The sequence below is a fragment of the Cyprinus carpio genome, chromosome A9 (assembly GCF_018340385.1).
Source record: "Cyprinus carpio isolate SPL01 chromosome A9, ASM1834038v1, whole genome shotgun sequence".
In the NCBI taxonomy this organism is placed as follows: domain Eukaryota; kingdom Metazoa; phylum Chordata; class Actinopteri; order Cypriniformes; family Cyprinidae; genus Cyprinus; species Cyprinus carpio.
This window is the reverse complement of record NC_056580.1, coordinates 10,954,372-10,969,140: the sequence shown is the minus strand read 5'-3', so window position 1 is coordinate 10,969,140 and position 14,769 is coordinate 10,954,372. Positions and strand designations below refer to the sequence as shown.

Sequence of the window (14,769 nt, the reverse complement as noted above, 5' to 3'; positions counted from 1 at the left end):
CTTGTGTATTTCTTTGACCTTGTGAGGAAAATAAAAAGTCAACAAACAAAAAGGATAACGAGACAGCACAAATGAGATGCCTGGATTGTTAATTGCATCCCCAATATAGAATCCATCCTCTGAACATGAGACTGTGATCAACAAACAAACTAGATGACTGAGATAATGCTCAGATTTTAATGAATAGGAAACCATGATTAGACTGGTACAATGCTCAGATTGTAGAGAATGCTTTTGTCTGAGGGTAGCCAGGCATTTGTTTATCCCTGCATTATTCTGGCTGTGAGAGGCAGTGCTGTACGTGGGTGTTTGTAAAGAGATGGTCCATAAGTCTGCAGGCTAGATACGCTCTAAGGAAACACAGCGTTCTAGCTTGCAAAATGTTGTAATTTGGTGCTTTTATATAACAAAGCCTTTATGCAAATGCTGCATGTCAATGTATGTAAAAGGAAATAAGTATGGACGTTAGTTGTTTGGCTCATTTTTTTTTACAAGGACACAAGCCCGGTAGTCATCATCCGGGTTGTCCAGGTTCAGGGAGAGGTGATTAAACACGGCGCCCAGCATGTGGACAGCAGGAAGACCATGTTTTAGCTCTGTGGGATTGAGGTAGCGGGTGCAGAAATCACACGCATCCGTTCCAGGGAAATAAAATGGCACAAGCCAGTGCTGTGACTGGGCTTATGAGTCACAAAGTATGAGGAAATCTACAGAGTGCTGTTTTGTATAAAAAAAGGTCGGCACACAAAGCGGCTCAGAGAGCCTGCAATAGAAGGTAATGCTGTCTAACAACAGAGGAGCCTCGGAGAGAAGTGACTCAAGGACTGGAAGGGAAATAACATCTGAGCAGAACATCTGAGATAATCAGTCTTATACAGGATGGCAGAATAATTCTGCATAATGATGTCACTCTCATAGAGAGGTGAGGGCATTAGCGCTGCTGCAGGAAGCTGCCGACTGGAGTAGTAGAAGCTCAACCTTCCAATGGTCTGGAGAGCACTGCCTGAAAGTTGCAAGAAAATGACCGTGGCTGTCTCACTCAATAACCTCTGCATTGCTTGTGCGAGACCTTAAAATGAAATATTCAACAGTTCTTTCCTAGCTGTGACAAAACCCTGGATTTTCCCAGGCTTCAAAAAGCATTCATGTCTATTGTGTTTATAGCCATATACTGTGGACTTTTTCACCTGTGTGTGTGGTAAACCCAAAAGCTGTCTAAAGCACATCTCAAATGTACACATATGAAAGCACAAGCTTGTTTCTTTGTTTTATTACATAGTACTTCGGCATCATTCAGCTGGCAAAGTGGCGTAAAAAACATAGTTGTTTTATCTTATCTAAATAATTCATACATACAGAGTACCTGGCACAATAAAAACATAAAACATATGTACATGTTCATTACATATTACATGATTTATAAATAGTACTGATTTACAGCATATACAGTTTTCCAAAGCATGTTTGTTTGACTGCAGGAAAAAAAATAGTAACAGTGTTTATGATTCAAGAATTGACATGAATTAAGAAGGGGCAATCTGGTAGTATTCAGGGCTTTGTTAAACAGATTTTTACAAAAACACCAGTCTCTTTCATTCTCTGCACCACTTATGGACGTCTCTGCATAACTTTTTTGTCTTTGATTTTTAATATATCAACTCATTTCAATGCATATGTATTTATTAAGTAATAAAGTTACGTTTTTAGGATATTCAGAAAAAAAAAATCATCTACTGGGAAATTTGTAATTTTTATTTCATTTTTAAATGTTTCTGTCTTTCAGTCTGGACTTGGTACTCATTAAGCATTGAATACAGCATTTATCTGTTCATATTTAGTATAGTTATTATTTTATTTGAAACCTTGATTTCCAATTCTTATTCTCTAGCAGTGGTGCAATATTATTGTGGAGCTGTATAGCTTTTTATTTATTAATTTAATTTTGAATAAAAATATATCTAATCAAAAACACATGGTAGCATAATTACCCAGAATTCAGTAAGTCTCCTTCCCATATGACTATTTGCAAAATCAATACAGCTGAGTCATTAATTATCACTTATCCTTTGAAAATAAAAGGATTGTGAAAATTCAAAAGACACAGAATTTCATATGTTCTTCTCTAACTGGCTAGACTTGCTTCTGGATTCAAGTATTTTAGTAGTTAGTATTTTAAATAAGTAAATTAATCCTTCTCTTGAGTTTAGCCTCTTTCATCTGATGCAAGCAGAGGAAATTGAATCCTTTGCTAACAAAACTGAACTTCTGTTTTGGAGTTACCCCAAAGCAGGATTTTTAATAATTTTCAGTTAAATATTTGTTAAAATTAATCATGTTACCAGCATTTTATTAACAAGGCTGTTACAGTATGTTTCCTTCCTCCATGTGTAATATGCAAATCTTATCAATAATATTAATGAATTTATAAGGAGAATTGCCTTAGTTGTAAATACTTATTTTGAAACAGTTAATTTGTTCTGCAAATAACAGGCTATTTGGTAATTCTTGGGTATGTAAACCATTCAGATTCAGAATCATTCAGACAGGGGGAAAAATTGTTAGGAAAAGTACAATTCCCTAAATAACTGCTACAGGGCAAGGTACTCCATGTCATACAGCTGTTTTCAGATAGATCTAGCCTACTGTATGTTCTCTTAATCCAAGAAGGTTATAATATGACGGATACAGGAAACACCCACATATGAATTTGCACTTGGTAATTTATGTGCTTCTTTTCAAACATTTTAGGCAACAGCTTGTAGGTTCTACAACTGGAAGTACATATCAAACCACACATGACACATTCTCAGAGTAAGGACTACCCCCCTTAACCTCTTAAGGGGGTAGTCCGAACTTAACTGTCATTCTGTGTTCGTTTATTCACTGTACTGAGGTTGACACTGCCCATAATTAGCAAAATAAGAAATATAATTTGCCCATATCAATTCAGCTTTCACAGTCACATTCAGTTTCCCCATTACATGCTATGGGCTTTTTGATTTGCATAAAAACCACTCATATAAATGAGCACTATGGATGTGTTCAACACAGTGCTGTCATAGCACATGGTGCATAGCACTATTTTGCTGCATTCCGCTAGCCTTCAACAGGCACAGCAACATTATATTTAAAGTAATTACTGTTGTACAGTAGTGCCAAGGTGATTCATTTTATATGCTGTCACACATGATGAATGCCTGTATTACATAAATCCTCTGCAGGTTTACTTTGACCCATTAGGACTTACTATCACTACAGTTTGCAAATAGAAACCATCATATATTCTATTGTTATTTTGTGTGCGTGTGTGTGTGTGTGTGTGTACATATATACTGTATATATATATATATATATATATATATATATATATATATATATATATATATATATATATATATATATATATATATATATTATTATTATAAAATTACTATTATATACCTTTTTATATTACTATTATATATATTTATTATGATTTCTTTCTACAGAGATGTGCACATCGAACGACCATGACCTTTCTGCCCTTGATCCAATAAAACTATTGTCTTTGAGGTGATTAAATCTGTTAAAATCTTCTCAACAACAAATCCTAATAAAATCAGAATGAATCAGGTAGGTGAGTTATATATATATATCCTAATAAAATTGTTGTGCAGTTCTTTTCTGCAAGAATCTCTACTGACAACATGGCACAGAAACAGCATCCTTTCCAAGCTGCAAAAACAACTCTTTTGTATGTTACCAAAGGACTACTTCCTATCTCAAAATTCTAACTAAGGGAGCAGCGTTGCAGATATTTCTCTCGCTTCTGCAGTATAAAATACATCGTGTTACAGACAGAAATGCCCGTAGAGCTAGAAGAGAGGCTGCAGAGGAATGACAGCAGAATGAGGGGGCAACATGGGTGGAAACACTGCGGGCCGTGGCAGGGCGTGAAACATCACAGTCATTGGGTGAATACTAGGGGGCGCCACCGCTGATGGGGTCATAAAGTTAGGTGCCGTGTGTCGACAGATCTCTGGCCCCAGGGGGAGTCGAGAAACAGACACTAGTTGGGGGTAGATAGGGTGTTGTGGGGGCAGAAAAGCAGTGTGGTGCTGTAGTATGGTGTGACGTATTGTGATGGAGCCAGAAGGCATGGAGGATGGCAGGTGAACTGGATGGAGGACAGCAGATGACATGGGCAGATGTGGCCTGGGCAGGACAGATTTGACCTTGGTAGGGAACACCTGCTGGTGTAGCACTTGTCCATGGCTCTGGATCTGCATCTGCAAGAGGCAGCGTCTCTCCATGCTGTTTGAGGGGGTCTGGAAAGATGGCGAGGGTTGGAACAAGCTGGTGGTGTGGAAGCACTCTCTACTTAACTTCTCCTCAGGCTGAACGCCTAGGTGAAATCTCGGCGGTGGGATCTGAAGGCTGTGCTGACATGATTTGTCATGAGTGGCTTTTTCAGTCCTCTGCAGGGCTAACTCTCTCACATCGAGCAGGCAGGCCTGAGCAGCCACTGAATACTTGTTACAGATCTTTAAGGGGGTTTGTGCTGCTTTAGACTCGCTACTGTGGATGTTACTATTTTCCTTTGTTGGCTCCTTCAAAAGCTTTGAATCTGTCTCCAGTAAAGTTAGACTGCCCTTGGTGCATGAAGCATTGATCTGAGAGGAGGAGCTCTGCTGCCACTCACTGCTCTCCTCCACAGTATGACCCAGGGCACTGCTAATGGAAGTAAATGTCTGAGGATCAACCGCACTGCTGTCTCCATCATCAATACTGCATGAGATTTGGTCTGACCCGGTCAGGCTGTCACACGCGCCATTTAAAACAAGGCATTTCATGCTCGACTCCTCTACAGCCTTGTCCTCTTCCAGAACACTGTTCGTAACAATGGAGCATTCATTTGCAAAGCATGGGGTTTGATCTTGAACATGTGATGGCCTCTGTCTCTTTCTCCTCATCCCGTACTCACAACAGGTAAGTTCTTTGCACCCATAAGAAATCTCTTCCGGTGATTGAGGGGGGTTGTAAGACTCATCTCGTTCACTTAGAGAATCTGTATGTCTTCTTTTCAAAGTTTGTCCTTCACATGGTCCATCTCTGTTAGTCTCTGGTGATGTAGGTGTCTCCTCTCGGCACCCTTTGGTTGCACTGGATTTCTGAGAGTGGGATGCATCCTGGTTGTGGGAACACTGTCCTGTGGTCGTTAGCTTTCCTGCAGTTGGATTGTCAGGTTTTTCCCTGCTGTTCCCAAGCACCTTTTCACCATCGGCACAGAACTCATCAGAGAGAATGATGCAGCCCGCTGAGCCATTTATGTCGGCTGCTGCGTCTTGCCTCCTGCGTGAGTAGCTGTGCTTTCTCAGCCTGATTTTGAGCTGATTGCTTTGACTTCTCTAATGGATGTTCTTGCTGTGAAGTGGTGCCTCTAAATTGGCTTTTAATTCCTTCCACACACTCAGGTTGTCTGTAGAATTTCTTAGATTTCACCATATTGCTCTCTGTCTCCCGGTGTCTGTCTCTCCTCCTCTTCCGCCTCCTCCGCTTCCTTTTGCAGGGGGTCCTGTAATGACGTCGATCCCTGGCCCGCAATTTCTCTTCTGCCCTCTTACTTGTGTGGATCCAATCTTTGGAATGTCTACACCTGTCATGTGTTTTCAGCCTGACACAACTCTCTGTGTCACTTGAATACTGATAACACTTTCTGACCATGCCTTGGATGGGACTGTCTCTGGGATTGGCTGTGGATTCCTCAATGTGCTTGTCAGAGTGGCAGGATTTGAAACCTGAGCAGACAGATAATTCCTCATCAGTTCTGGGCTCAGTCATCTCCTGAGTGTCAGCAGACCTTCTAATCCGTGGCCTCTTGAAGTCAAAATGGAGAGGGTTGCAACTGAAAGACAGGGATGGCTCTGTCCTTGTGAAGGTCACCATCTCCGAGGGCCACTGGAAGATGGTGTTACCGTCCCTGCTTAGGACAGAGAAAAAAGGTTGGCTGGGTTTTGTGAAATGGTAAGGTGTCTTTGCAGTTGCATCCTCCACTTGCTCTTGTTGTTGAAGAGAATCATTCTTAGGTGACACATCCGTCTTTTCTGGAGACTCACTGAAGGTCGAGTGCCCCTCCTCTGAAATGCCACTCTTCTCGACTGTCACATCCTCAGAGGTCTCAGGTTTACTTTCAGCAATGTTGCTTTTCAGACTCTCAACAGTGTCCTCAGAGTCAAGAACAATATCAGCCCTGTTTAAACAAAAAGGGGAAGTGTTTAAGAGGGAGACGGCGGGACTGGGCACATCCTCTGAGTAAACGAGCAAAGCACACAAATCTGAGGCCGTTGACGAGGGGCTCTCCCTCACCACAGGCATATCTGATGACCTCTGACTTACATCATTGTCACATTTTTGGAAGTGCTTGCCCTGCTGTATGCCAGTGCTGTAAACTGCCTCCTCACAATTTAGTACTTTTTCCTCTGTGGGGGAGCCAGGTAGGTCAAGCTCGACAGGGCGTGCTCTGAGTCTTTGTCTACGGCTCCGCTCCATCGATCCCTCCTCCATGCTCTCACAGAAAACCGCCGCTGATGACTCAAGCTTAACAGATGCTTTCTTTGGAAAGGAAAAAGAGAATGCAATTTTGCGTCTGAAAGTTTGCTTTTTGGCCCTCCCATTGTATGGCCATGGTGACTGCTTACTAGCTAAGCCACAACTGCTGGAATGGATCTGACCCCCTGGATCTTGAGCTGCACAGCTTTGGATCTCTTCTTGGGCATCATCATAGCAGGACTCCCTGAAAGAACCTTCCACTGCCACTGTGGTAGACTTGAACATGGGACCACTTCCTGGGGCACTGTACCAGAAAAAGATTATGTTTAAGGGGTAGAGGCATGGTCAGCAGTGTAATTATAGAGGTAACTACAGAAATTAATTACAAATGTAATTACAAGATGGTATTTTCAATTATAAGTACAATGTAAAACATTTATGTACACAATAAGTGCATTCTATCAAATGATTAGTTTAAATAATGTAAGTACATAGTAGTTAAGAGCAATTCATATAAAATGGGTCCGAAAAAATGAAATGCATGTGCCAGGTTTATTTACACTTTTAACTAACTAGAAAAGGGGCTGATAATGAGGATTAGACTTCACGGGGAAACCTGATGATTGCACCATGGTATCCAAGAACACTTGAGAATAAAATAACATCTTGCATTCTAAGATGTGAGCAAGGACATATGACTTTTATACAATGGAGTGAACATGATCAATGTGACCAAATTTGATTAGTGACTTAGAAATAGTGCAGTTAATCTTGCAGCATTATTTTAAATCTTGATTTGAGATTTGTAAATACTATTATCCTTATTTTCTTGTTCTCAAAGAACATTACCGATTAAAAAAAAAGCTGATTTTCTGGCTTTAAGACCCTATTCTATATATGTATACACTGGCACATTGTATATAAGTATATAAATAACAATTTAACAAAACGTCCCTCACCATTGCACCTCTCTGCGTTGTTCAGCGAGCTCATGTAGGCGTCTGAGAGCTCTCTCCTGTTTCCTCTCGTCCTTCCTGGATTTGGAGGCCACATTGCGGGCAAACTCTCTCTGCTTCAGTTCCTTCAGTCTCTGGGGGGGACAAATCTCATTCATTCACCTATCTCAGTATGTCAACTACACCAAAGCAAAATAAATAAATAAATAAATAAATAAATAAAAATGTAACTATTAACTATAAAAAAAACTATTTGAATGATAATCCTCTTTGAGACCATGGATCTTTTTTCCGTGCTTAACAACCTTTCATTATGAAGACTGGATATCACTATGTATCACACATTGAGGGATACACAGCAAAAAAAAGATAAAAAATCTCTTCAAGAGAGAAGGAAGGTAATTAAGGTGTTTGCACACCAATGTTATGTTTCATCAAATCCATTTTCTGTGCAAATGAAAAGAAGCAGAGAATGAGGTTGCTATACTCCATGAAATCATCCTATTTATTTTAGATAAAACTCAGTGATGCTAATTTGCATTTGTTTCCTGGTCTGAAAGACTTTGTGCTTTGAATGCAAGATTGATGGAAGCTGCCATGACAGTCTGATGCAAGGGCTGTAAATGCATCCCAGGTAGTGAGAGGTATCGATTAGGATTACGTGAGCATAGTGTCCACTTACATTAAGTCAGTTAGATAATATAAATTAACTTTCATTAATTATTCAAGGATATGATATTTATGGATGTTTAAAGACTACACTCCTTTTGAAAGCACCAGACATCTCCAAGCAACTTCCAGCTATAGAACAGTTATCATATCCAATTAATCCTGAAAGCTTTCATTCAATTATCCATTAATACTTGATGCTTAGCTTTAAGACAGATGACGAGCTCTTCTGAAAAGCATCTTTATAGCACAATGAACTATGTGTTGTACTTTGGTCAGGCAGATTTTGTGTTAGCAAAAGCTGAGAGTAAAACAGTGATGGTTTCTCCAGGCAGCCAAGAGTCATTCGGCCCAACATTATGCATTCCACTCAGGTTGCACAGTTATACACAGTTCAGTGGCGCTGTAGCCTCTCCTATTTGAGAAGGCTTCAGTGATTGCATTTACCGTGGCTGGGGCTCATAGTCATGGGAACATGAAGCAGTCACATCAGATATAATTTTGTCATGTTAAAGGGCTGCTCAGTGTGGAGTGGGCACATCAGGGTAACTAGTTTGATCCCATCAGGATAGGGTCTCTTTGTGCACCTGCCCTCTTTCCTTCAGCGCCTGTCTTGTCGCTCTCTGCTGGCACAGTATGGGCAAACTCAGGCCTGATGAACTGCGCTGGTTCACTGTCAGCCAGCAAAAAAATAGCAAACAGGTTGGCGTGGGCTATATTTATTTGACTATTAGGTGCATTTCTTGGAGCTGTTCTTCATTGATTGTTAATGTATTTGGCGAGAGAAGCTCTGAAATGAGCCGTTAATGCATGTAGTCTGTATTTCACATGACTGGATGTGGTTACATCATTTATAGTAGGATGCAGCCCTGATGCGAGAGAGCAAATGCCCAGTGAAATCCTTTCATGTACAGTGGGGGCAGACATGACTGACAGGCCACTTGAGAATGAATGAAAATTTTAACACAGTAATTTTTTGACCGGATATGTATTCTTAATTAAAAGCAACATTGAGACCAGTCAGAGGCAGACAGTGAAGGCTTGGCAGTGATGATTCACACACTGACAGGAACACCAGGCTTTTCTGTAGCTCTGGGCTTCCTGTAGGGCCGTGAGTCTCCCATACTCCATTATATTCTCAGCAGACATGCTCTGCCAGCTCCTGAGGGTTGCTGGGAAATTGTGCTATTCATCCATCAACCCCATTCGTTGAGAAGCTGAATGGTAGCGGGTGCCCATGCTGTAGAATTGTTTGAACTGTTCAGATAGGAGGCCATCTGAATGACACAAACTAGCATGTGTAGCACCCATATCAGAGCGTGAGGGGGAGTGGCTTTTTCCTTCATAATCCATTCATTTCGCTTCTATTGCTGTGCTCAATATAGCAAGGTCATGGGTGGAGGGTTTGTAGATTGGTGTTCAGTCAATAGTTCAGTGAGTTTTGTTATTGACAGCACAGCAGGCCCCAGAGACTCCATGCATTTAGTTTCTGAGTGAGTCAGAGCACAGGGTTTAGGGCCTATAACAAACAGCAGGACAAGGGGTGGAATTAAAGCTTTAACTTGCTATTAAAGGTTACACTGCTATTTTTGGAAGCTGGCGATTCTTAAATCAACATATACTGTGTGTGAAACAGCACTGAAGTTATGATATGTTTGTTTGCTGCTGAATATATCAGAATTGAAGAATCTATCTATCTATCTATCTATCTATCTATCTATCTATCTATCTATCTATCTATCTATCTATCTATCTATCTATCTACATTTCCTCTTAAAACACAAAAGTTTCAAAAAAGAGTGTTTGCGGTGATGTCATAGAAGAATCATTTTTAAATAATCTAAAGAACCTTTTTCCATTTTCTTTAGCGCAATGGAAAGGTTCCATGGATGTTGAAGTTTCTTCATGGAACCATAGATGCAATAAAGAACCTTTTTTAAAGACTTTATCTAAAGCTTTTGACCAGTTAACTTTTGAATGATCTGTTTGTTAACTAGCACGTTTGTTCACTTACAATACACAAATATGTAAAATATTCAAATGCTTAAGTGGATCTGGTTACTGACAATACCAAATCCACTCGAATTAAGCTATTTTCAGCAAAAGTTAATGGATGATGGCTTTATTGCTTAATGAATTTGCTGTGCTCAAGAACTGGTCAACAAAACTAGCACTCTAACTTGTTTATATAGCATCCTGCTGGGAAACAGATTTAATGCTGTCCTGGGAAAAGGAAATAAACCACAGGAACAAACAACATCAAAGCAGTAGGACTTCCGATTGTCCTGCCTGCTTTTGATCTATGGCCTTCTAAATTAAAAGTCCATAAGATCACCACCACTCCACTAACTCTGTGTCGAAGTAGAAGCCATTTGTCTTGTGCTGTACATGTGTGCTACAAAATCCATTTGCTGTCATCTTCTAAAAAAACACTGTTATTGCTATGCATTGCATCAGTGGAAGTCTCAAGGGGCAGACAACAGGCCCATTACCTGCTTGTGAGCATGGTCATACGAGTTGATGTGGTTGTCAAACTCTTGATGCTTGTAATACTGTTTGTCACACAGCTGACAGTAGAAGTTGGCCTTGAGGTCCTCCAGGGCTTTGGCCAAGGTTTTCTCCTTCTCAGCATAATCCTGGAGCAAAAGGAAACAGCATAATCCATCAGGATAACAGCTTCCAACTTGTTTAAAAACGTTTGATGAAATCACAAAATTTAGAGTGATACTCTGTCATGTAATGTCCTTCATGAGGTCCTTGACTTGGGACATAGTACATGTTTTTAGAATTTTTAGACGTAACAACATATAAATATACTGAGAAGAAAGAAACTGATGAGAAAATCATTATACAAGACAAATATTTCCTTTTCAATTGCACACATTTAACCATTAGTGAGAATAGTCTTTTTTTCCTGTTAATACAGAAAGACTCTCGCCAAACAAGAAACCTTTTATATGCTAGATATGGTCAAATAAACTCACAAATATTAGTAGACAAATTTATGTATACAGTACACATGCTGCTGTCATGTTGATATATATTTATAATTTGTGAGGGTGAATATTTGTGGTTCTCTTCTTTGAAAATGATGCTCATAAAACCAAACTCAGCTCCCATGATGCCATCCTCATTTTCTTCCTTTTCTGTAATACTCTTTATTAAATATTGATTTACAACAAATCTTAGATGGGAATACTTACTTTCACCAAGGGCAGATTGTATTTCAAATCTAATTTCTTTAAAGCTCTGGATATATGGAAACGTGCAGATTTATATATAAAATAAATAAATAAATAAAAACCCAGAGGGTCTCCAATCCAAATGACCATATAGGTAAAAGGAAAAGCACTTGCATTTTTTCATTGTGTTTACCATAAAACCCATCGTAGAGTAAAATGTGAGTCTGTCACTTCTGTGAAGAACAGCATGCAATGGAGAACTAGTAAATCAGCCAAGGATGATTAAGTCAACTATCAAACTTGTCAACCAGAATGAGATTGCCAATAAATGATATACGATTCCCATCATCAGTCAAAGCCAACAAACATATATCTAGTGTTATTACTGACATGATTGTGAGCTTTTCACAACTGCATCAAACCCATTAGACTGAGAGACAGGGAAGCCCAGCCCATTCAAATGATCTGATAGTCTGTCTCTCACTCGCTTTAGGTGAGAATACGCTGCTGCTAAACTCATGTCTGTGATATGCAAAAATAATAACATCCATCTCACTCACACCCACTGTGAAGCAGCATGAAACAATTGCCGTGTAATTGTATTTAATAAGTGGCTAGCTTACAGGTAATGAAAACAGAATTGCTTGATTAGCTGGATGTGCTAGGAAAAGTGACCCTTATTTTCTTTTGCTCAATGGCACTGAATGGTTAGACCAAATTCACTCACTCTGTATCAGAAAATGGTTATGCCTTTTGGGAAAAATCCTTATGTGGGCATCTGTGCTGGTGCAAAGCATGCCCATATTTTATAGACTTATTAACAACCTCCAAGTCAAGGGAGTTTTCATTTCTTTTCTGTTTTTTTTTTTTTTTTTTTTAAGTTGGCTTTAGCCACTTTTCTGCTTGAAAGTGTTTGGGAGCAAAATTAAACACCAGAGCTAATATGTGGATAGAAGAAGAAAAAAAAACACAAAAAGCGAATGATGTGGTGTGAAGCTGTGAACTCATTTACACAGCAGATAGATCTCATCACTGCATGGGGGAAAGCAGTCACTTAACAACAACTTTGTATCAAGCTGAGAAATCCCTCATACCTCTCTGTTCCTTTCAATATTTCAAAATAGAATGAGGTTGTTCTTAAGGGCATGTGACCATAGGCAAAATCTGAGGGTAATAAAAAAACAAACTACTATAATTTATGATTTTTAGTGATACTTATAAGGCAAACATCATTATTACTGTTTCACATTTAGAACAACACTTAATATTAAATTACCGCACATAATGCACCCCTCGCTGTTATTACGAACACAATATATACCTGACATTATGCAGAGGGCTGATAAGAGGTGTGCTATTACTTTTCTAAGTTATCAGACTACCATTTTTGCCTGGCATACAATAAAAAGGGGGAAAATCCTATAAAGGTGCATTGAAGGCAGGGTCAGAAACATATCTAGTCACCAGGATATCATAAAAATTTGGGAGTGTGTTCAAAGCCCACACAACAGTCTAGCGACCACCCAGGGGCCAGGTCCATAATCTTAGCCAACATGTTAAGACCATGTCTTAAGAACTTATTTGACAAGCTAAAAGTTAGGCAAGGAGTAATCAGGATTTAATTTTTTTATTATTGTTTTTCCAGATTCAAATTAGACTAATCTACCTTTTATGTAACTGATTTAAAGGAATAGTTCACCCGAAAATGAAAAATACCCCATGATTTACTCACCCTCAGGTCATCCTAGGTGTACAGTATATGACTTTCTTCTTTCAGATAAATCCAATCAGAGTTATATTTAAAAATGTCCTGGCTCTTCCAAGCTTTATAATGGCAGTGAATGGGTGTTATTTTTCAACAGTCCAAAAGAAGTTCAATAAAGCACATCCATCCATCCATCATAAAAAAGTATTCCACACGGCTCCGGGGGGTTAATAAAGGCCTCCTGAAGCGATTTGATGTTTTTGTAAGTAAAATATCCATATTTAAAACTTTATAAACTGTAATCTCTAGCTTCCTCTAACTGTCGGCGCACAAAAGAGTCACATTCCTGCGGTTGAAGTCAGCGTAGCGTAAGGTCCAGAGAGAATATGCTAGTCTCACGAGAACCAAGATTTTATTTACTGGAGCAAAGGAATTAAAGTTGCCTCAGCAAAGTAAAACCAGTCTCCTCTTGGCTTACATTGAAATCCTCCAACATTTTTCTTTACAAACATGTATGACAGTTAACAGAAGCTAGAGACTGCACAAAAAGATGCCTTGAGAGAAAATTTTAATTTTTGGGTGATCTATCCCTTTAAAAAGTTAAAAAGCAACAGCCAGAGAACACCCTAGAAACTGCATAGCAACACCTTGTGAACAATAAATAAATCAAATACATTTAGTGGGTAGAATTCATTCATTATTTTTATTTTTGTGACTAAACTAACAACAAAGAACTACATTAAAACACCAGCTGCTTGCATTATAAGTATGTTTTTGCACTGGCACTTCAGTCTCACAGCACCAGTCTATCCTTCTGTTGTTTTCTGTAGGCTATGCACAAAAATCAACAATCAGTCGCGTTTTTCCAGCACATTAAACACTATTGTGATTCCCATGTAAGTGATTGCAGACTTTGTGCATTATAAAATCGGTGTAAACACACCTTTTTGTGGTACATTTGCCACCTCTGATACCCTAAGCCCAAAAATGAAACTCCAGTCAACGCTCATAATTCCAGCAGCCTATGTGTTAAGGTGCAGTGGATGGGGGAATAAAGATCATAACCAATCTTTTAAACGCAGTCTCAAGACTAATCTAATGCAGGAATAATCAATACGGGCCACATTTAGAAACATTTTGCAAACTAAACATTTGCCTTTTGTTTAATATTTGTAGCAGCAGACATCTACAATCTGGCATTCTATTAAAACATCAAAAGACAAGGGTATTTACATACAGTGGATTACTGCCTGACTTAAAACAAATCCTGCATTGAGTTGGCACACAGGGGGTGTTCATAGAAATAGCACACTTCTGAAGCATCACAATGCATCTCCAAAATCTGAAGCGATACTTAACATGGCTTCTCTTTTTTACTGAACATCAAGCATGAGAACACGAGCCGATGAAGATCAAGTGGCTCTTTATGCATTTATGGGACTGCCTAACAAGGTCAACCACAAGGGTGGGAACCACAAAAACACCTCACATCAGAAATTTATTGAAACATAAAGACAAAATATGATTGACATGAGTGGTGATCAGAGAGACTGTGATTGCTCTTTTTATAGCACACCTAGGTTATGAGAGAAGTCTTTTATGTGGAGTAGAAAAGGGGCAATTTCTGAGCAGAGGGTTGAGAGAGAGCGTATTTTGGTGCAAATAGAGAAAATGAAGATGGTCCTTCACAAAAACACATCAAGTGATTCATGAATTAAACAGTAAATTA

The 14,769-nt window shown here is 39.2% G+C and overlaps 1 protein-coding gene across 1 annotated transcript in view; it reads right to left on the bottom strand.

Annotated features, from left to right (window-relative positions):
* Positions 1-3,390: 3,390 nt before the first annotated feature.
* Positions 3,391-14,769, bottom strand: part of LOC109095924 (zinc finger protein 804A-like) — a 48,413-nt gene continuing 37,034 nt past the window's right edge. The window contains 4 exon segments of the mRNA XM_019109594.2: positions 3,391-5,334; positions 5,336-6,832; positions 7,488-7,618; positions 10,646-10,789. Coding sequence (XP_018965139.2) covers positions 3,855-5,334; positions 5,336-6,832; positions 7,488-7,618; positions 10,646-10,789 — 3,252 coding nt within the window. The 3' untranslated portion in view covers positions 3,391-3,854.